General features: G+C 40.8%; 1 protein-coding gene across 2 annotated transcripts in view; it reads left to right on the top strand.

Moving 5' to 3' along the window:
* The window catches only part of PPM1H (protein phosphatase, Mg2+/Mn2+ dependent 1H), a 133847-nt gene that overhangs the window by 46329 nt on the left and 63663 nt on the right, over positions 1–23855 (top strand). For both annotated transcript variants that reach the window (XM_068998278.1, XM_068998283.1), the window contains 2 exons: positions 14424–14592; positions 23219–23563. In XM_068998278.1, the coding sequence (XP_068854379.1) occupies positions 14424–14592; positions 23219–23563 (514 nt within the window). The remainder of the gene's footprint in view (positions 1–14423; positions 14593–23218; positions 23564–23855) is intronic.

Genomic DNA, 23855 nt, shown 5'->3' with positions numbered 1-23855 from the left:
TTTCTCACACTTAAAGTATTTTCTTCATTTTTATTCTCTTACTTTGTAGGTGCTTCCAAGGGCTTTTTGCTCTGTATGTAAAAGCTATTTGATGTTATTCTACTGTATTGTGCAATGCATTAAGGAATTTGAAGGCAAGATATAATATATATTAAGCTGCTATATTTATTGCCTTATATTAGGAGACAATCTTGTAGAGCTGGAGGATTATCTTGAAAGTCAGTTACGTGTATATTGGTTTGCTATGAAGTTTCTGTTTGTTGCTGGTTATAAAACTTAGATGACTGGGAGTTTTTATTTTTCTTTCTTTTAGTGGCAGTATCTTTGGGCAGTGCTGACTTATAGTAAGAAATACTTCCTTCAGCTTCCTTTCAAGGAGGGTGGTGCAGGACTATGGAGTTCCTAGCAATGAGAAAAGAGAAACAAGTCTTTTGGTGGTGGGACAAGAGCCAGCTAGAGAAGGTTGAACAACTGGGTCAGAAAGCTTGATACCATCCTGAGGACTGGGGGAAGGGATGTAGCCTCACTACGGCATATCCCTTTAACCAAGGGGCCTGGCAGGAGGAACCTGAGACAGAGTAAGTTTAAAGAAAAAAAAAAAAGAGGAAAAAACCAAAAAATACTTCACATAATATTGCAGTTGTATTTAGTGGTGAGGAGAGCTTAGGAAGAATGTGCTTGAACTTTGAGGAACTTGCCAGGGGATTGGAGATTGTGATAGGAGACAAGGTTAGTGTTTATTAGGTTTGGCTTGGAGAATCCTTTAGGCTGCATCGCTAGTTCTGTGGATACCTTAGTGCCGCATGTTCCTGAAGAGGAACTTGGGCACAGTGCTGGGAGCATGTTCATGCTGAGCTGAGCAGCAGCTAGGAAAACACCTGCCAGTGCTGAGTTGGCAACAACCATGGCTCAGAGACGTCCAGGATCAAAAGGTCGTTCAAGCATCCTTTCCAGTGATCCAAAAGGGTGGTGCTCAGACAGGAATGGCTCTCATCCTGCTGTTGCCACAACACTGCAATGCTGATGCTGTGCTTGTTTTCTCAACACAGAGTTGGGATTTGCCAAATGACCATCCTTTTTAAGTTCCTGGCACTCATCTTTACCAACATCCCAGTTAGTTCAAAAACTATGTGGGCTTTTCTGCAAAACCCTCTTTGGTATTAGTAAATTTTCTTGTGGTTAACCTCATTTTTCCTTGAGTGCATAAGAAGTCTTTCCCGTGAATAATGTAACGCACTTGAAGGTTTGGAGAAAGGTCTTTTGAAGATGAATGATTTTTAATTATGGTGTTCATGGTGCAAAACAGCAACTATCTGTACTCGTCTTTTATGGCAGAATTATATTTCAGGGGCATCATATGGTAAAATAAGAGGGGTTTGTTTTCCTTTTCAAGAGACAGTGTGTAGGAAAAAAAATAATTTGTTTTTGTTTTTCTGAGATTCCTGCGAAATTGTCAAGTAGAAAGGCGTAACCATCTGACAGTGTCCAGCGCTGGAGGCCTTATAGGACTGTGTGGGAATTCCTGAGCCTGCAGGCTGGGATAAACTGCCCTTCATTGTAGGTCCTGTTCTGACTGCCAGAGCAACATTCGTACTAGGAAATACTGCTGAAGCAAATGTTGGCCTCAGTGTTTGTCATGAGTTTATGGGTGTATTTCTAGTGTGTGCCCAGCACAGCTGTGGTCTGTGCAATCTGGCAGTTTTTCAGATGGTACCCAGAAGCGGCCTGGGCATCATTGGGCAGTTTGGATGCAGACACTCAGCTCTGGGAGAAGATGAAGAGAGTAGCCCATGCCCTTGGCTCCTGGGCTGGATAAGGGCCAGTTGTATGTAGTAATGCAGATGTAGCCAGGATCAGGCTTGCACAGTGGAGCAGGTTGCAGAGTTTGCTCCTGCCTGTCTGGGGCAGCCATGGTGCTTCCCTCCCCTTCAGCAGGCTCAAGGTCTCCAGCCTTCTGCTAGCCCGACAGCTTGTGAAACCATCAGGAAATGGATCTGAAAATTTTAATTATGTTTGGGGGGAGAAGGGGTGGTATTTGTCTGGTGGGTGAAAGTGCAAAAAGTGAAGGTAATGGGCCTGATGCAGGGAGAAGGGAAAAACCTTGAGGCAGGGAGAAGGGGAAAACCTTTAGGCAGAGGATGGGACCAAACATGCCAACAAGCTGCCCATGGAGTCTTTTGCAGCATTGCTAGATGGAGAGGGAGCTTTGATCCACCTTTTAGCCTAGAGGTAGGGGAAGTCTGCATTTCCAGCAGGCTGTTCTGTTAGAGACCTAAACAGATTTTTATTCTTTAAAGTCCAGATTTAACTTTTAAATTTTTTTTTAAAATGCTGTCCCTAAAGGAGAGGCTGAAGGCTGCACTCAGACTTGCCAAGCAGGAGACTTTTGGTCATAATCCCACATTGTGTCCCAGCCTCAGTCTGGGTTTTGAAGTTTTTTAGTCAGGAGACAGGTATTTTCTCAGATGGGTTAGAAGGATTTTTTTCCTGCTATCTTGAAACCAGATTTCTTGTATGCTGCCTTTAGTGCCCCATCCCAGCTAGATGAACTCAAGTCTCCTTGGGACACTTTATGAATGTGGGGCAGCCTGTGCACTGCTTTGAAGATCATGCACCAGCTCTGTGGCTTTTCCCAGTCTAACAGCCATGACTTAAAGCTGCTGGAGGTTTTTGTCCTTGGCAAATGATTTGCAAATCCTTTGCTGCCACTTGTTGATTATTTTGAATTGAGAGCAAATTAATGATTGTTTCTCTACTGGCGGTGTTGGCCTTTTAATAACAGCTATCCAGCTTTCTGTGCCTGTCTAAATATCCTGTGCTCAATGACTCCAAAGGTATGTATCTGGGTACTGTGCAAATGTCTAAATATAGCAATAATAATCTCTAGCTTTCTTCTTTTCAGTCACCAGAAGAAATTGCTGGATACATTTCCACGTGTGTGGAATATGGACTGAGATAAGGCTATGTTGACATCTGTTTTGATATTAATTTCTGACATCTCCTTGGTACTTTTAGAAGGGGAGAAATTGTTTTTATGAAAAAGTGCCTGAGCTTGTCTTTGGTTCCTGGTTGTGGGTTGGGCTTTTTCCCTGTTATGCTGGAGAATACGCAGTTCTCAGCCCCTTTCCGAGCCACCAACTTTCTGTTCCACTGAAGTTACTTCTGGCTCCAGTCCCAGTATTTGTGGGGAACAATAGATCCTATTTTAGCTTATACAGATTTAATTGCTGTGAGTGAGATTGGCAATTATCTCCTTTTGTGTCTAAAAATCCCACCAGCTGTTTTAGATGCATTTAAATAGTTACACCACGTTAAACTCGCATATTGCATCAGGAGCTATAACGCCAATATGTCCCTGGCCTTTATTTTAAAATAATTTTTGCTGCATTTATTTCTGTTTCTTCTGCTTCCTTTTAAACCCTAATTCTCTGCCCTGAGTGGCATTATTAGTCATACCAAAGGACTTACATATTAAAGATGCATTTTGAGGAAAATGCATTTCAAATAGCAAAAAAAACAGAAAGAAGTTGATGGGCTTTTTTGTTGTTGTTTTTTGTTTGTTTGCTCCCTCCACCCTCATAAGCTCAAGCATGTAAGTGGGAATCATCTGACCACATGCTGACAACCTGCTGTGTCAGTGTCTAGGCTCAGCTTTATCACCCACGAAGAGGAAGACACGTTTCATGCTATGTAAACAACTAAAATAGGTCAGATGAATCATGCCCCCAGATGTCTTCTTTCTCTTTGAGCTAATCACCCAGACTTCATAAGCAGACTTAGCTGTCTGCACAGTAGACATCTGACTAGATCTCACCTCTGGGGACCATACTTGTAGCAGCAGTCACATGTGGGTGACTAGACACACGTAGACACGTAAGAAGATTAAAAGTACTTGGCTTCTTGAGGCAAAACCACTGCCAGTGCCAAGGTGAAGGTGCTCTGGGATCATCTTCTTGAAACCAAAGACAAACCTGAGTGGATTTTCCCAGAAAAGAGACATATCAGTATTTGATGTTCACAGTTACATACTGCTAAACTGGGGTGCACCATTTCTTTCTCATTACTAGCTTCCTAAACTCCTAAGATACAATTTCATAGCTTTCTTTTTCAGAAATGTTAGACAGGACTTCTCCTCCCTATCATCTGCTATTTCTTCCTCCATATTGTCTCTTCAGTCTTGTTGTGGAAATATATTGATTTGGATTAAAAAAAAAATCCTATCATTGCACGGGTGTCCCTGTGGGGTAGCACACTGGCATATGAAGGTGGAAGTTGCTTATTTTGGGAAAGCCAAGAGAGGGCTTGAAGGACTTTACTTGAAGTTTGCCTTTCATCCTTTGCCTGAGTATTTGCCTCTCTTGCTAATTTTACAGATTGTTCAGCTGCTGAATTATGCGGGGTTTTCTTTTCAGTCTGAATACATTGTTTAATATTTATTTAGAATCTTGTCAAGGGGTTTATAAATTCAAACTTCCAGTTTCACTCTTTGCCTTTGTGCATTTGTGCAACTTACAATTTCTGAAAGTGAGTTGTTCCTTGGTGTAGCAGGATGCAGGGACTCTAATACTTTTATTATTTCCTGAATACATATTTGTACAGATCTTGACACAATTTTAATTTCCCAGTGGTCTGAGAGGTGTGGAGAGGTTTACATGGAAGTTACAGTAGTCAATTGGTTCTGGTGTTGACTTTGTTCTTGTTGAGGCCTCTCTGGCATTGCGTGTGCCTTTGGTCACACTGTGCAGGATCTACCCCATAGGGGTTGCTTAAGTTTGTACCAGGCTATGCCATCTCCTCTAGGCCTCTTTGGACACAAGTGATTCTCCTTAGTTATAGTGCTTTCTTAAATATTCAGTGTTGGCCCTACTTACTGTGTTTGTGCTAAGTATTTGCCACTCTGTAGGCTTTCCAGTGTGCCTGTTGCGTGTACAAGTGAAAACTTGGATTGAGGTTTTTTGGGTGCTTGTGCTATTGACTTTGGAAGGGGTAAGGTTCATGGTGGAGGCAGATGCACACACAAATAGGGGAGATGGTAGTGCTTGGGAGGTGTGACCTTTCAGACTTCACAGGGTGTCTGTGAGCTGCTCCTGCTCAGGGCCAGTTCCTGTGCACACATCAGGTAAGACGTGTCTCTTGCTTTGTGCTTTCCTCCCTCTGCATTCCCATATGGACAAGGTCCTGAGCAAACCTGTTGAGCAGGGGGTTTGGACCAGATGACCTCCAAAGGACACTTCCAAGCTCAGCTGTTCTGTGATTCTCTGGTTTTGCACCTTTGAAAACTGTATAACCTTGTTGAGCCTCCTCTGCTCTTGGGTGGGAACATATTTTTTCATCCTACCCCCTGCAAGGACAAGCAGGAGCCCGTGGGGATCATTTACCCTGAGGTTGTGGCATACCATGTTAATAGGTGTTATGCAGACCCCAGAGCTTCAGTACCTTCCCTCTGGATAAAGGTAGCAGATGGGGCTGGAAAGGACACCCTTGTCTCCAAGCTGTGTGCACACACACAGACACTCATTTGCTCACTGCTGTTTGCCTGCTCTTGGGTAGAAATTCTGCATTTGGCTGTCATTCTTCTACTGGCACTGGTTTTACCAGGGTTTCTATGTTGACTTTAAATTATCATTGCACTTGAAAATTTTCATCTGTGATGGCTGAACAACTGAGCAAATATGTTAAGCACTTTGACCTATATTACATGAAAAATAAGTGTTTTCAATGACATAATATTTAACTGAATTTTGTATAACTTGCATGAGAAACATCATGGGTTTTTGTTTAGGGGAGGGGGTGTGTGTCTATGCATGTGTATGTAAAATATATGTAAAAGTACTGAAAATTTTTCTTAATGCTTTTTTTCATTAATTACGGTGACTTTTTTATACTTTGAATTTAGGAAAGCTAATTTCAGAATTGATTGTTAGCCCAAGAGGAATAAATGAATGATTGCTTCAAATGTTTTGATGAATCATGATCTGTGAAGATTAAGGGAGCTGCCATTTTTCTGTAATCTTTTTTTTTTTTCCAGGCTCAGGATTGCTGATATTTCACTGGTTTGCATTTAGCTTCTATTTTAGCAGCTTCCAAGATGAGGTCTAGGAATGCAGTTTTGGTAATAGAAGTAACAGACTGGGTTTTGAGGCATGTTTCTATGGCAAAGAGTCATTGGAGTTTTTTTTGCACATGGCCCCTTCCTGCAGATCTGCCAGCTAATGTCCTCCCAGAGGAAAAGTGATGGATGTAAAACTCCATCTAGGGTGTAGTTTTTCTTTAATTATTAGAAATTACCAGCATATGAGTGGCTTTGAATTAATTTCCTACTTGTGGATTTTTGGTAATAAAGCTATATGTAATGTTTTCTCTCTTTTCTTTTTCTTCCCCCTTGCCTTGCATATGTGTGCTTCCATGCATATACAGTTTCTATAGTGACTTTTAAAAATAAATTAGCAGATTGACTTCTTTCAGGTTGTGGGGGCTTCAAGTACCTGCTGCAGTAGAGGGATATTGTGAATAAGGCATTAGTGCATATCTGTGGAAATGTGTACCTTCTCTGTCACACTTGCAGAGATTATCTTGGGCCTAATTTCAGTTGACAGCTGTATAAAAGGGATTAGTACTGTCACCACTCACCTCTTGGGGTTAACTTTCACACATGCTAAATATGAGAGATAATTTTTTGTTGTTGAAAGCTTGGACCAGTTTTGCATAAGCCATTTATCTTGATTTCTCTTAACCCTGAAGCTGAGACTGCGGTCTACAGCATCATAATCTAAAGATGTGGGATTTACTGCATTACTTTAAACACATAACTTGCTTCACTGTAAGCATAAGGAGAACTTTTATTTGCATATAATTGGCATTTCTGTAAGGAAGAAAGGGTTTATTTTAGATGTGCTTTCAAAAGTAGAACTTTGGGAAGGAAACTGGGGAGGCGGGGGAAGTAGTCTTTTGTTTTCTTCATGCATCCTTGTCATGTGCAGACACTCATTTAAAAGTCTAGAAGAAAACAAAAATATTTTAATTCAAATTAAGCATTTGGTTGGGGTTTTGCATAGTAGCAGTAGTTGGTGGTGTAGTACTAATGGTAGTGTTGAGCTTGTAGACAGAGTGCATATTTCTGAGGCCCAGATGCCCCTTGCTGTAGTGATTAGGGGCAGGTTGCTTTTCCCTGCCTTTTCATCATTTTAAATAGAGTGATTTCTGTATTTCTGTCACATAACTCTGTGGGGACAACTAAACCTCATAGGCAACCATTTTAACAGACTATGTCTCAACTGTGGTACCCTCCTTATGAGGGAAGCTCATGGTCAAGACTATATTCAGCCTCACAGGCAGAAGGTGGTGTACAGCTCATGGGAACAAACATGCAAGTGGCTGCTTTTCCTTTGTGTTAGAGGGAAAGGAGTGGCAGAACTTTGGTTCCCATCTTGAATGTGAGTTCTAGGAGAGATCCAGAGATGTTTTTCATCAAAAAGCAGCTCATAACTACTATCCAGTGATGGGTTTTTTGGTGTGCAGTCAAAAATCAAGTATTGCTCATCTGAACTTTCAGGATCACCCTTAAAGGTTATGACAGTGAAATCACATGTGATAAAATGACTGTGAACAAAATAAAGAAGTTACTATCAGGATGTGACTTCTTTAGACTGAACCAGGTGCCTCAATTTCAAGAGTTGTCAGTCCTAATGTGCAAAGTCACAGGCACTATTCACACATGGCTAATGAGACATGATAAAGGATATTCCAGTAGAAAGGGTCCATTTCTTTTCACGACAGTTTAGGGTTTTCTTAATGCTTTCTGCTTCAATTTGAAGCTGAAAACTTCTCACACCAGCCAAAACTACTAAGCATTATCAACGACATAATAATGTTATAACATAATAACATAATGAGGGAACATAATATAATAACGTAAGGTAAGGTTTATCGACAACAAAAATCTAGAAAAATCTAATAATGCATAAAAATCTCAATGTTTTTATGCGAATATACTCATCTGGAGGCTGACTTCACCAGATTGAATGTGCCCTATTCATATAAGAAGCATAATTTGAAGGAATTTCAAGGCAACTTCTTCCTGAATACCATGGAAAAAAGTTCAGGCCCATTTTCCCCAGATTAGCGGGGTTTGAGAACTTAACTGTTGAAGAGAAGAAGAAAAAGGTCTAAGTTAGTGGAAACTGGACTAGAGGGACACTGGCCAACACAAAGTTGTTTATTCTTATTGTCTTTTGGATCTCTTGCTTATATTTCAGCAAGCATTGAACAGCCAGGCTGTTACTCTAGTTAGAGTTACTCAAAGTTAATCTAAATATGCATGGTGAACAGTCTGACCTGGCATTCTCTGCAATTTCACTGTGCTTTGTGGGAAATAAATGGTGGTTCTCTTACAGTGTTAAATTAATCTTTGCTTTTGCAACCTCTTCTTACCCCATTCTGATAGCTAGTACAGAAGGAGCGAGGAAGAAGAATTTGGCAAGTAGTATTGCCAGCTGTGGCTGAGATTGCTCAGCTCTGAAGTGAGGTCATGCTTAACCACCTTTGTATCCCACTGGTCTGGCTCAGCATCTGCTCGGGGATCACTGTCCCTTGGTTTTCTTCTGCAATACCTGCATGCTAATTATCAAAAAGAGCTGCTTCTCCCTGTGTGGTGGTCATAGAGCTTGCTCATTCCTGCAGTAACCTACAACTATTTTGTTCCTTGTAGTCACTTAGTATTTAATCTTTTTTTGGAAAGGGTAGCTGGATGATGTGCTGCACTGTAGCATTTTGGGAAGTCCATACAAATAACATCAGAGTAGACCCTTCCAAGATGTCATTGACTTCAGTCCAAAGACAAGTCCAATGATCAGGTTATGATCATTTACACTGACCTTGTGGTAAATTTCCAGTATAAGTGGTATTCTACTTTTGTACTTTGCCTATTTTCATCCCATATTTAGTCCTTATTATCTTGATGGGTGTCACAGCTTCTAGCTGGGCCTTAAAGTGAACTTGGCCTAGTATACCAGTGTAATTGCTGGTAGGAGAAACCATATTTTCACAGGACATCATTGCAAGATTTTATGGCTAAATATTCACTTCTTCCTTGGTTAATAAAATGAAAGTTTTATTTAGCCCCATGGATTTAGAGAACTGATTCAGGGCTGGCTTCAATTTCTGCCCACAGTGGACAATACTAGGGAGTGCTTTGGTTTTGACGTGCACAATGTGACAGTTACAATAATGAATGAATGGAACTGTTTAGGCTGCTTGAAAAGCTGCCTTTCATCTGAGGGAGGAGGTGAACAGCTAGAAGGAAATCTCTTTCAAGTTGATTCCCAGTGCAGAAATAAATCTTATGTGGGTGAAAGGGAGGAAACAGACACCTACCTGGAAATCTAAGACTGTAAGTGAGATGTCACAGAAAAAAGCAGTGGCATCTACTCACATGCTAATCCATTAAGGGGGGGGAGGGGGAGGGAAAAAAAGTGGGAGGGGAAAGTAAAGCCAGCAACACTTACGTGAAAAGTTGGTTTTTTATGGGATCTTTAATCATCATTCTAAGACTCTTGAAATTATAACACAAAACTGTTAGGAACATTTTGTCTATAGGTACGGTATTCATTTGTCTGGGTTACTTCTGTGTTATTGCTTGGGTTGGATGCAAGCTCTTGCCATGCAGTTGTGGAGGGCCGTGTGTGTACCACAGCTGGAAAGAGGAGAGGCTGGCTGTAGCTCCTGTGAGCAGGGGAGAGAAGGGCTTTGTGCTTCCTGATGAATTGATTCATTCAGAGTCAGAACAACTACAGGTGTCCACTGCTAGTCTGAAACCCCAGAGGAGGGTAGAATTGAAAATTGCAGTGTGCAACAAGCTGCCTATGGATATATCCTCTTTTTTTCTAGCTCCTTTTTTCTTGCCAACCCGTAGGGAGGGGACACAGAACTCTTGCATTTGTATGGGATTAATATTTGTGGAGCAAATGAACACAGGTTCCCCAAGTAAAGACATGATGCAGGGCACTTTACAAGCAATGTTCCTTTACTGCAGCTCATAGACTGTTTGAAGCTTTTGCTGTTTTTTGTTTGAAGCTTTTTGTATATTTTGCTCCAAGCAGGTAAGGCAACTTCACTGAGGTTTTTTTTGGTGGGTAAAACTTTCCTGCTACAACACAGCTTGGAATTTTGGCTGATTACAACTTAATGTAATATCAAAGACCATGGTATAGGAAGGACTAAAACACCCAAAGAGTATATGTATTGGTATTGATGCAAAAAAACTAGAGGGATAAATAGAAATACTTCAAAAGATTGAAGCCATCTTTTTTGTTTGCGAGTTTTTGTTTGCTTGTGGTTTGGTTTGGGTTGTTTTGGGGTTTTTTTTGAAACTACTATCTAAGCCTGTTTTGGATTTGTTCACCAGGCCTGTTCTGGTTCTCTTAAGATAAACTTAAGATTTTGCAATCAGTGATCTTGTCACAGGACTTTAAGCTCTGCTTGTGGAATGAAGAATAGAAGTACAGTGTGACCTGCATTTCCATTCAGTCAGATGGGCTTTGGGGTCTCATGAGATACCAGCAGAATGCTAACTGTGAGCCAGACAAACTAGCTGGCTCCTATCTGGTGGATTTGCTTTTAGCTGAGGACATGTTTAAGATTAAGCCCCATGAAATACGAAAGTGTCCATAAATGTTGATGCAGATACTTCAACTGTAACCAAACCCCACCATCTGACTGTGCAGGCTTCAGGAAGCTCCTGTTTGGAAAGTGGGATGGGTTTTTACTAGCACCACTGTACCTCGAACTAAACCTTAGGATTACTTATTACTGAGACATGCATTTGACACAGTAGAGACAATGAATTCTGTAGAAAGAGGGGCTTCTGATCCAAATTAGGTACATTATTTAGGTTGAGCATTGCAAAAGATTGGATAGGAGATATATGGGTATTGGAGGAGAGGAGGGAAAGGATGGAAAGCAGTTGATCGTCAATAGGTCTAATCAGTGTCTTGAAAAATTTGGAGAGAACAAAAGGAGGAATTCACTTGAAAATGTGTGTCTAAGTAAGCTAGAGAATTATGTAGGCCTTAGTTGTCTTTTAATTAATTTTTAACTATTTTCTTCTCTGCATTATCATTAATATTAATGGTAAAATGGAATTGAAATGATCGGAGGTGTTTTATCTCATTTTGGTCACTTTACTAGTGGATAACTTATAACTCAAATTAGACAGAAAAAGATATGAAGGGGCAATCTTTGGAAGCTGAGGCACTTCATCTGTGGAAGGAGAGGCAGATTTTTCCATAAAAAATTCCAGGGGTCTAATTAAGAGTTACCTTTTAGAGATATTCATATCTTGTTAGTTCTGCTTTGTTATTTGTATAAGCAGCTTAGATGTGATTTTTGTTCTGATGAGTTGCAGTCTGGGAGAGCAAGGAGGAAAGACAGCAGTGAAATCAGCATTGGAAAGCTGGTTGAAAGAATTGCCTGGAGGAGGGATTTGGGAAACTGCAGAAAGAAAAGGATTTCAAAAGTCAGCAAAGACAGAGCTGTTTGAAGCTGAGTAGATGTTACCAGCTTCTGTGCTTGGCATCAGGCACCAACACATAGTTCAGGCTTTGAGATTAAAAGTAACAGGGCTTCACTGCAGCCGTTTTCCAGGGTTTGCCTATGAGATGGGATGTGAAAGTAGAAGAGTGCCTGTGTCAGGCTAGGGGCAGCTTTTGGTATCTAGACCCTGTATTACCTGGTAGGATGCATAAGCACCATTTTTACATTATGACAAATCCAGGCCTTCACTGAGAATAAAATACACTTAATCCTCTGATGAAGAAAGAAAAACTGGAATTCTGGGAGAGACAGTTGATTTCTCAGATGAAATGCATTGTTCAGAGCCCCACTCCTCCCTCCTCAATACACTGACATCCCAACTCCCATGTCTACTCAGTATTCAGTCTTGCTAGGTTCCTTTTGATCACATCCTCTTCTAGCAAGGTGCTTGGTACGCAATTTCAGCTCCAGGTGTTTTGTGATAGCTGAATGTCAAGCCAGCCTGTTGGGTCGCTTTGTTCTCATAGTCTTTCTAATGTATTCATGCATTCACAAATTTTCTTGGTAAGAGCTTTATAAAATGGTAATATTGTATATAACTTGACATGTCATTAAACATCAGAACATCTTCCACCATACAAGTCCTGAAGTCCATCACTAAGCTCAGAAACCAGAGCTACTCCAAGAGTTCAATGACTTTCATAAGGAACAGTGAGTGGTAGGAAAGTAGTGATTTTTGTAAGGAGTAACTTTTGTCTTTCACTTGTCTTTTTCAAAATGGGATTGAAAACATCAGCATCAGTAAGGAGACTGGTTGGCTAAACTGAATATTGATTAGTTCCTGATATGTTAAAACTACACTTTCTCTGCTGCAGTATTTTAATCATGTTTGTGGCATTTCAAACTGAAAGCTGATTTAATTGCTTTGGTATTTATGATTTTGTCATGTGTGTTGTGTGTTCTGCCCTCCCCTCCGGACCCTTCCCCCCCATTTCTGAATATATGCTTCTAGTTTTCCTAATGTCAAGAAAATTAGAGTTTTCAGACTCTGCATCTCAGTATTTCATCTGCAATTGCCCAAAGGTTAAGCACTACAGGGGATGAGTGGTTAAACTGCTCACAAGGGCCTTGCAACTAATTGTTCCCTCATCTCTGCTCTGTGTGTTTTGCAAAATAATTTTATCCACAATTAGTGTTTAGTTACAAGACATACTTGCAAACAAACGGTGGTATTGTGCATACAGATAGACTGCAATGTGTGGCATTTAGCACTATAAGGAAACTTCCATTTCTGAAAGCAGATGATTGCAGTGGATGTACATTTTCTTTTAAAAAAAGACTGTTTTTTCTGTTCAGAGGCAGGAATACTCATTTGCGTGTCACAGCATCATATTGCTCCTTGAAAGTCAAAAGAATATATCATCTTCAAGCAAGTATCATCTGATACAGACTTGACATTTCAGCAAGAGCAGGCAAGCTGGGATTCCCTTCAAGCCTTCCTTTGGTTTTTGTTTTCATTTCAACAACCTTTAGCAAGTCTTTTCCTATTGTGTAAAGTTTTACTGTAATGAAAACATTAGAGATCGAGAAGTCAGGTATGTCTTGAACTTGCCATCAGGACTATGATGTGCCTTCAAGCTGTTTTAGTTTCTGGGGAGGCAGCAGTTATTTCTAAAGACATTGTGTGCCTGATGTGAAACTCGGTGTTTATCGAGTAGTGGAAATACTGTCTCTGAGTATCGGTCAACTTGTTGACCCAAACCTTGCAGTAGAGAGGAGTGGGTGGATAGTGTTTGTGCAAGAGCGCATGCTTGCATCCAAGTCATGGTGTCTTTGCTTGGTTGGAACAAGACATCATCCCAGCTTGCACAGGTTTTCCCCATGTGAACCCAGGACTGTCAGTTGATGCAAAATAGGTCAGTTTGTGATAAGATTCTCATGTAGAAGGTGGAAAATGCGTTTGAGCTTGACTGTTCTGAGATTGATGATAGTAACCACAGTATTTTGTATAACACAGACTTCTGATTAAGATTTTAAAAACTCGTTGGTGGAATAGCTGTTATTTCAGCCTCATCACTGATCAAAGGAAGGAAGCTGTGGTACAAGTCTCAGGATACCTTTGGCTGTTTAAAGCTTGTACTGAGCTCTTAGTGCTGTTTTTTTCATGCCTGCAGCTCAGTGCAAATCTTCTGTTTTCTACAGGGCAGGTGGGACAGATGGTTTGAGGTAGGCTTCTGGGGGCAGGGGGTTACGTTGTGCGGTACTAGAGGGATGTATTTAGTATGCATCACTGTATCACTGTGGTACAAGCAAGCTTGACTTGCCTGTCAGAGACAAAGTCTTTCCTCCATATTTGTGTCATAGCATTTCTAATATATGCCATTTGAACAGACTGCCTTTAGCAGTAACAGCTTTGTAGTTTTATAGCAGGTATTTTGTTTGTGCAAAGACTTGGAACTTGACAGAATGCACACTCTTAGCCAGCAGATTCATTATTTATAGCAGAGGGTGACAAGTAGAAAAGCAAATGGGGGTCTCATGTTTCAGCTGGGAGGCATACGTGTTATCAACTTCATCCATAAAGTAGTCTCTTGTAAGAAAAGGTATGGTATGCCTAGGGGTGAAATATACTCATGGCACCCTTGGTTCTTATTCACATAGTTCTGCAGGAAATGCTTGTTATGTCGTGTATGTGCACGGAAATAAGCAAGTATGCCCGTGTGTATGTTTGTATCTGTGTAAGGCAGTCAGGTATTTTAATTCAGTCAGTACTTGCAACACTGCTGGTCTCTGGTTCCCTACATCTCGAGTCACATTATGAGATACAGATGGGGGCTTCTGTGCTTTGCTAATCTGGTCTTTGTTTTCTTTGTTTTGTTTTGCTTTTTTCTTAGGGTAATAAATGCAGGGAAGAGCACGCACAATGAAGATCAAGCCAGCTGTGAAGTTCTCTTTGTCAAGAAAAAAGCTGGAGGCAGTAATTCTACACCAAACAAGAACTCTTCAACAAAACGGAGGTCATCACTGCCCAATGGAGAAGGTCTCCAGCTGAAAGACAATTCAGTAAGCAAATTTCTGTATCTTGTCAGTGGAGAAATACAAAATAAATACAAAAGGATTGTGAGAATATGGCACTAAAGGGTGTTTTCTGAATATTTCATATCTTTTTGTTACCTCTTACTAATTATCTCTGTTAATGCAGAACACTTCACTGTATTTTTCTTAGCTCTGATATTTAATTTTTTGCATTGAAAAATGCTCCTTGCATCTAGGATATTTTAGTTTAAAGATGGTCAAGGGGATGCTCCTGGATTTTTCTTTTTGTTTCATTTCTGAAATATAATTTTGAGAAATTTGAAGATGATGAAAGGGCTGGAGCACAGCACAGCCTGTGAAGACAGTCTGTGAGTTGGGGTTGTTCAGCCTGAAGAAGAGAGGCCTCCAAGGACCCCTTAGACTAGTGATCCAGTACCTAAAGGGAGTTGGAGAGGGACTTTTTTCAAGGGCCTGTAGTGACAGGACAAGGAGTAAGGACTTCAAACTAATAGAGGATTTAGATTAGATATTAGGCAGAAATTCTTCGCTGTGAAGGTGATGAGGCACTGAAACAGTTTGTCCAGAGAAGTTTGGCCAGGTTGGATGAGGCTTTGAGCATCTTGCATCTAGTGCAAGGTGTTCCTGCCAATGGCAGAGGGGTTGGAACTAGATCATCTTTAAGGTCTCTTTGATCTCAAACCATTCTATGGTTTTATAATTTACACAGATGCCTCATGGTGCCACAAAAACACAGGTCAACCTCCATCAGCTCTTTCTAAGTTTCTGCACTGTCTTGTAGGCACACTTCCGCTACATGGAGCTCTGTGGACACTGCCTTAGGAGCTGTTTTCCCCTGTGCCTACACAGGGCTCAGATAAAGACCTATATGAACCATATAGTCTGTTAAAATGGGTCTTATATCTAAGCCACTAAACTACATCTTCAGCCAATGTTGGAAAGATACCTGTGTTCTCTAATTTAATGAACTACTAAAGCAGGAGAATCTTTTGGTTTATGCAGGTAGGGCAAGGTCATCCAGCACACAATTCAGTGATTTTTGCAGACTATGGCTTCTCTCATTTGTGTGAAGTCTGACGTGTGTCATACACTTGTTACTGGCAATCATCTGCTATTCTTCATCTGTCTTGTTTCCTGACTGGCTAATTACTTCATCTGCTCTTTAAGCATGAGCTCAGCCTCCAGCAGTGATTGATAGTGTGCGTTCAATTCCAGCATTTCACCATGTAATACTAAATGCCCTGTCTGAATATTTGAGTCACACAATGTGGATATGCTGCATTCCTGCTGCTGGAGAAGATATGTTGTCCCTAAGCAATAATTAATTTTTCAGTGGACTGTAAGTAGCCTTTCTTGGTGGTTTGAGGTTTTTTTGTTGGTTGGTATGTACGTCTGTTTTAAATCACACGGTGATTAGCAGCCTGCTTTGGTCTCTCTCCCAGAATTCCATGGCTTGGTACACCTGATGGCTGCAGGGTTCATTGGGGTCCTGAGAAACAAGCATTCCTCTTGTACTGTGTCCCTCCCCACCTCTTGTTCCTCCAGTTCTGTTTCATACTTCATTATTGTTGCAGCATTTTCAAACTGACAGATTCTCAGGGTTTGGAAATTTCCTTGTTCTTTCCTCTTCAAGACCTTTTAAATCACATTTCAGTTCCTGTGTGCTGGTATTCCTCATTGTATTCAGACAATCATGATTTCTTTTTTCAAGTACATTTTTGCAAACTCCTGGATAAAGAATTATGCCCCCAACTTGCTGGGACTAAGCGTTCTGCATACAGTCACACAAGGCAAAACAGAATTTGTTTTAATAAGCTGTGGTTTTAGAAGTCTTTTCTACGAAGTCCATGCAACTGCCTGCTGTTGGTTCAGGAAGGTGCTTGGTTCAGGAGTGTATTTAACTTTTGTATGTATTAATTATGTTTAATGAAGCCACATTTGGCCACAGTACTTGTTTGTATATAGAAAGCACAACAAGATATGCACCAGTGTCCTTGGTCCAGGTGATGGGTTTGTTTTTTGACACTAAGAGTATCACTGTGCCATGCACACAGGCACACTGCAAAGACCTTCGTGCACACACCAGCCTGGGTACACACATCTTGATGCCGTGTGGAGATACGAGGTTTGGTCTCCTGCCACGGTTAAGTTCCGGACTTACCGTGTGAGATACGTGGTCAAGTGCCTCTGTGTCTGGGATGTGGGTGAATGTAACTGGGCTGAATTTGCCTGCTTTTGTGTATTTGGGGGGGCTTGCATGGGACATAAAAATCTTTGTAGCATTGTTTCACAAAGCCCAATTAACTTCCAGTATCAAAAGCTTCTCAGGAGCAAAAGCCATGCACTGCATGGTTAATCAACTTCCTCGGAAGGAACTTTTTTCCAACTCTTGCATAGTTGATAAGATTAGATTGCATTAAAAATACAGGGATCTAAAATAGTTTTGTTACTGGAAAGGCATCTTAACTAACCTTGATGTTATCCATTGTTACAGTTGTAGTACTGTTATAGCAATGTAGTGGTAGAGTTAATTGTTTAGAGTTGTTTTTAAAAGCGGTTCTTTTTATCCTATTGAAATGTCATGATTGTCAGTAAATATCTACTTACACAGTGTTTATGAGAAGTATCTCATGGAATGTTCTAATTTTTCTTTCTCTCTTCACTAGCGTATTTCCTAGTTTGATTCTGTATCTTTCATCTTGATTTTGAAACAGACACTCCCTTTCAAGTTTCTTGAGAGAAACAATTTTGTTTCAAATCTTCTGTTCTTGATGCTATTTCTGACATATTTTGACCAGAAAGGATGATAACATCTAAAGTCAGGAGCCAGCTGTTCCATATAATAGAGTATACTGTTTTCTAGTTATTTGTTGTCTTGTTCTTTATATGTTCTCTTCTTATCTACAGATTTACTTCTGTTTTCTACATGGCACTGGCATAAGTGCTGTCACACTCATTATTTAGTTGTGGAAAACCTATTCTACCAGCTATTCTACAGCTTGTGTATTTAAATTTGTAGTATATTTTCCCAAAACAGGCATCCTGGAGAAAGTTTTCTACTAGAGGGCAGTCTTACACTAGCAGTTAGTAGGATTTTTTTTCCTTGCTACATCTTTTGTTGGTTGAATATATCTAAAAAGGCAGGGGGGAGAAGCTCATTTCTATGATGTGTCATATTTTGTTTTCATGTTTTTATACTGTGAGGTATAATACCCCTCAAATAACACTGTTGGCAAATATTTTTTAGGGAGTGTATGAGTTTTGTGTTAAATGTGATGAGGGTGCAACTTAATTTGTGTGAACAAAATTTAGAAATACTGGCTTTAGAGTCTACAGTGAACGATAGACTATCATCCCAGGAAATACTTAGTAAGAAAGCCAGAGATTAAATACTGTAAATGCCTCATAGGGAAATCCCACTGTAACACACAATCTGAAATTGTCTCTATGTGGTGAACCACTTTTGCAGAAATATTGAAGGAAAAAGAAATGAGGGAAGTTTATGGAAAGGAAAGAGTTCTGTTCTTGTTCTGTTTTTCAAAGTGTGGAGCACAAGGGAAATAGGTACTGAAACTTAAACTGTCTCTTCATTTAGGAGTCCTTTTCATGATCCTCAGTTTCTTCTTTTTTTCCACAGAACCTTTGAGAGTGCCACATACCATCTTTGTGTTATCCTGCTTTTTGGGAAGTTTATGAAACATCAGCTACATCTGAGACCGTGTGATTATTTTTGTTTAATGCTAACCATCAATCCAGCCCTGTGCTTTGACAAAGTAGCATAGGGGAGTTGGAGATCCATGTGTTGTCCACACAAGTTGAGTGCCACTATCATGGACTCTGCAGAGCTTCCAGAGGTGGAAAGGAGGGGGTGGTAGGCCAGAAATGCAGAAGCAAACATTTCGTTAATCCCGACACACAAACAAATCCCAGGAACTCTATTAAATAGCATAAACATGGTTTTCTTCTTGAAAGGGTGGGTAATAAAATCAGCAGAGCAGTGAAAGGAAAGAATCTTTAAATTCAACCCTAACTGAGTAATTCTCTCCCCTTCTCCCCCACCCCACTCCACTGCTGCTTGATTAATTTTATCTGCTGTCGGTCCCCATTCAAGAACATTCATGTTGAATTGCACATCTTTTTCACTATTTTTAAATGCCTTTAACTACGGAGTACCTTCATGATGAATGCCAAAAACCATCAGCAAGTAAAATGGAAATCCTGTGCCTGGATATTGTCATAGTGACGATCAGGCTAAAGGACTTAATGTGATGCATTATTAATTGTCATTGTAATGTGAGGATATATAATTACTAATTCTGTAGTTTTCTATGCCACAGATCTGGGATGGTGTATATGTTTTGTGTGACACAAGGCTGGTAGCCTACCACAGGCAGCTGAACCTACCACTGGTAACATGAGGAGGCTTTTCTCTGAGGATTAGAGTGGCAATTGCTGGCCCAGTTCAGATTTTATGAGAACTCAAGTTGCTCTCTTATGTGTTTCATGAGTGTAGTTCACATCTGGAACAATAATAGTCAGGGTAGGTTGTAGTTTCCAGAATAAATCTTTAGTGGCAACATGATTTATTTGCCTGTTTGGAAGTAGCTCCGTAACAACAGTCTGAAGGTTTGCAATGTAAGACTACTGTCTAGCTTACCTGAAAAGCATGTTCCAAATTGATCACTAGGTATTGCTAAGGTTTTTCCCTTTTTTCTTTTCTTCATATCATTGAGCTCAAACTATGTGTGTATATATATGCAATTTCTCTCATGATTTCTCGTCGGTTGCTTGACCCAAAACTTTGCACGTCTTAATTATATTCTACAATTGCAAAACCCAGGAGACTGCTGAACCTTCCTGAAAGCTAGGTCAGCAGCTGAGGAGCCTGAAGCTTATTAAATTTCCTAGTACATTCTGGGAATTAATTGTAAGGTCAGCGCAGTGAGGATTTGTTTTCTCTTCATGTTTCTGTTAGCTATTCAGCCTGTTGTTAGGTTGGAATCTTTTGAATGAAAATCTAAAATAAATCACTGTGGTGACTGACCACAGTCCTATTTGAGGACTCTGCCCAGTTAAAAGAAGAAATGAAGATTGGTATTTGAAAGACAACTTTTGGCAGAATACTGCCAGTGCTAGTAAAAATAGATGTCTTGTTCTCAGAGTTTGCAGAATGTCAGTTCTTTTCAGGAAGAAGTTCAAGCTCCCAAATGTAAAAGAGAGAGAACAGCAATGCATATGCACACCAAAATAGGTAATTGGTTGGTGGCTGCAGAGGTCGTCTCAGCTGTGAGAGGAAAAGCAAGGACCCTTTCTGTGCATTTTGCCTCATCTGCATGCCCTGACTGCTGGCCCTTGTTTGTTCTCTGAGTCATTGCTTTAATTACATCATATTTTTAATTCTCATTGAATTGGTGTGGTTTTGGGGAATTAATTTCTTTCAAATAGAGGAGCTGGTTTTATTCTTAGGGTGGGGAAAACGAGTTTGTTTTTTCTTCATTTTTTTTTAGACAGCTAATAGGTTGTCTGTGGTTTTCCTCTTTGCTAGGTGAAAAGTAAATGAAGCTTTGTAGGAATACACAGAAGTTTTTCAAGACTAATATTTAGGTTACAGTAATGCCTGCAGATCCCAGCTGAAGTTAAGACCCTGGAGCATCTCACACAGAATGTGTGTATGAGAGCAGCATTATGGCAGTCATCTCCCCTGAGTGCTTAGAATACAGACTTTCCAGTTATCTAGGGTGCTTCTGCTGTTGCTAGGGAGAAATAAATCTACTTTGGAATGAGATGAGCATAGTCTGAAAATGCAGGAATTTTTCTGTCTGCCCAACATAAGGGCAATTTAGAGAACTATCCTGGAGGTGGGCAGTGTAGATGTCTGAACTTAGCTGAACTGGTAGCAACGTCCTCTTTGTACAAGAATTACAAGTCCAAAAAGCACAAGATTAGTGAACCACCACAGCTGATGTGACCATGCCACAGTGACATGTGTCAGTGACAGTCTGAGAATACACCTCTGGCCCATGTGAACTTCTCTGTCCAAATTTGTGCCACCCATTGGCTTAGAGGAAATAAGTGGTAACATTTCAGTTTTTGTCATGGGCTATTGTTCATTTATTGCTTTAAAGTGTCCCAGTCTCCTCTTTATTTAACTCCCAGACTTACATGAGGCTTGTTCAGTGTAGGACATATCCAGAGTTGAGATCATAATTATGAGAGTAAATTGTGTTAATAACTGTTCTCCTTTATCTTCTGAAAAGCTGTAACACAGACTTTTCTGGGGGTTTGCTTTGGAGAACTTAAGAAAATGGAGTGTGGGTCAAGCTTGTTCTCAATTGTAAGTTTCTGTTCCAGTTTGGGGGCAGGGGGAGAACAGTGACAAAGTATCTTCTTCCTTTTGGTGGAAGGTAAAATATTTCAATCTCAATCAGAGTTGAAATGCCTTGGGGTTTTTTCCCCCAAAGACAGCACATTTCCAAAGGAGCAGCAACTTTAAAGGACATGAGGACAAAAACTGTGGAAGCATTATACATGGTGCATCATAACATGGAGTTTGGCCAGGGACACAAACTCTTAAGAAAAGAATGGGAGCAGAAGTGGTTTGATACACAATTCCCAGGAGGCACAGTGTTGTCATTTTGAATAGTTTCAGTTTTCAGCTGAAATACTTTCACTTTGGAAAACTTGCTTCTGTTGGCAAAATACTTTACATTTTACATGAATAGCAATCTATTTATACAAGCAGGTTTTTAAATTGCTAATCCTGTTAGCCATTAAAAATTACTTATGCAGAATTTTACAGCCAACTGTTGTAAGAACTTGAAGAGATTCTGAGCCCAGAGCAAGGTAGTACAACTGCCAATCCTGCCTTCAGGGGGGAAGTTTCACAACAGGTTTTTTATGAATTTACCAGGCTGGATAAGTGGGGAGAAGAGAGGAATGGGGCGGGGGGGAGAGGGGGTGTCTGGCTAAGGAGCTGTGTTCAGAAATGTGGACACTTGTTGGTTTTTCCAGGAACCACTAGAATGTATCCTGTGTGATCCTTACTGTGGTAAGTAAACAGTACTTTAGGACAATACTCCCTTATCACAGCATTTCAGTAATGAAGTGGAGAATGCGTGAGAGACTGATGAATTCCTCCTCTTGGAGGAGCTCTCTGCTGTATGGATGACTATGCTGTTGATGCATTGGTTAAGAATATATTTGAACTTTACCACATCAGCAATGCTGTATGCAAAAAAAACCCACCTCGACTTCTATCCAATTTTATGATCATGTCACCTTAGTGGAGCAGCTGGAACAGCAGAAAGTAAAAGGAGTTGCAGTTCACAGCCCTGTCCAAAAATTTGGAATAGGCAGTGCTTTGGGCATGAGGTGCTGAGATGCAGGTGGCGCCTAGACTTTATGCTCATCTGTAGTGTAAAGGAGCAGTGTTCAGGTGAACAAAACAAATCATGTCTGTCATCCTAAGTTAGACCACAGTCAGTGTGACATGCATATGTAATTTTGAGGTTCTTTGACTGCAGTGAGATCTAGGTTATGCTTTCTTATTACGAGGTATTTTACGATATTATAGCCTCTTTCCTTGTCCCTTGCAAAATTGTTTCTTTCTGAATCTGTATTAGTCCACCCACATCTGACTTGCAAGGCAGCCCCACTAACAGCTGTTTCTCCATAGCTGGGAGAAGGTGCAGGATTAAAAGAAACGGAAGGGAAATGAGAGACAGGAAAGACTCTTTCCCCATGCTGCTGCCAGATATGCTGTCATGTAAAGATGGGTATCATCATGCCTTAAATGCTTACCTGAGGACTGCTAGGTGAATTTCTCTTCCCCAAAAAAGTTGATGTTATTAAGATTATGTCTCCTTGGTATGTACCAGGCATATTGGAGCTTGTGATGGCCAGAGCTACTTTGCTTCCAGCCCTGGGTTAATGCTCTAAGTGATAGGTACCCCACCATCTCCAGTACTAAACAGGAAACTTTTTAGGGGAGTGTGAAGAACTAGGCAGTGAACATAGAGGCTAGAACAAAATGAAGTGCAGCTGATCCCATCTGCATGTGTCATCCTCAAGGACCTCTGTGTGGGTGCTGTTTCCTGGGCTGGCACGGGCAGAGAAAGCCTGAGTAGTCCCATCTGCCAGCATGAATGGACCTTATCTACCAGTTGTGGAAGTAGGGTTTACATCTTTTTGCTGGATGTCAAACTGAGGTCCTTTGTCTCATGCCTAGTGAAAAAAGAAGGTCTGTCACAAGAGTATCAGGTGCTGTTTTGTGTAGAATTTTGGTCTTTTGTGGTGGTAGGTCTATCATATATTCAAATGCTATTCTACAACCTATGATGGCTGTAAGATAAGAAAGATTTTAAGTTTAACCTTTTTTTTTCTTGGACTTTTTTTTTATTTTAAGAGGTCAAGGAAAAGAAAAAAACATGGTGGGGATGTGTGGTAAAAATAAGCATTTCTTCTTTCTACCAGAGTTGTACTGACACTGGGTATTTCTGCATTTCAGAAAGAATGTAACCTCTGGGAAAGTTACCTGTGTTTCACCTGCTGCCTCTGTGCCACCAGTCACCCTGCTCACAACTGTGTGACAGTGACCATTTCTTTTCCTTCCTTTTCTCCCCTCTTGCTTCTCCAGGACACAGATGGGATCAACCTGTACTACTGGTCCCTATTTGATGGACACGCTGGGTCAGGGGCAGCTGTGGTCGCTTCCAAACTGCTGCAGCACCATATCCTGGGGCAGCTGCAGGAGATCGTGGACATCCTGAGGAACACAGCCGTCCTCCCGCCCACCTGCCTGGGAGAGGAGCCTGACAACCCATCCACCAACAGCAGGACACTGACACGGGCGGCCTCTCTGCGCGGTGGTGTGGGAGCCCCAGGCTCGCCCAGCACCCCTCCAACACGTTTCTTCACTGAGAAGAAGATCCCACATGAGTGCCTGGTTATTGGGGCCATAGAAAGTGCATTCAAAGAAATGGTATGTATGTCTCAGGGCTCTGAAGTCCTTGTTGTTTACATTGAGTCACATGACCTGGAGAAGATGAAGATTTAGATTTTTTCTTTTTTTCTTTTTTTCCTTTCATTGCTTTAACACCATCTGAGTGTGAACAGAACTGTTTAAGAGCCTCCACAGCTTTCCAGGTACCCTGTGAGGCAGGAGCTGCATCTTAACTCCCAGGCAGCATTGTAGCAATGTTTATTAATTACTTGGCATTTAGATGTATGACACTCTTATTTTTAATTTTCTTCTCCCCCTTCTTTAATAAGAT

The sequence above is a fragment of the Aphelocoma coerulescens genome, chromosome 1A (genome assembly GCF_041296385.1).
Source record: "Aphelocoma coerulescens isolate FSJ_1873_10779 chromosome 1A, UR_Acoe_1.0, whole genome shotgun sequence".
NCBI classification, from domain to species: Eukaryota; Metazoa; Chordata; class Aves; order Passeriformes; family Corvidae; genus Aphelocoma; species Aphelocoma coerulescens.
This window is presented reverse-complemented; position numbering and strand designations above follow the sequence as displayed.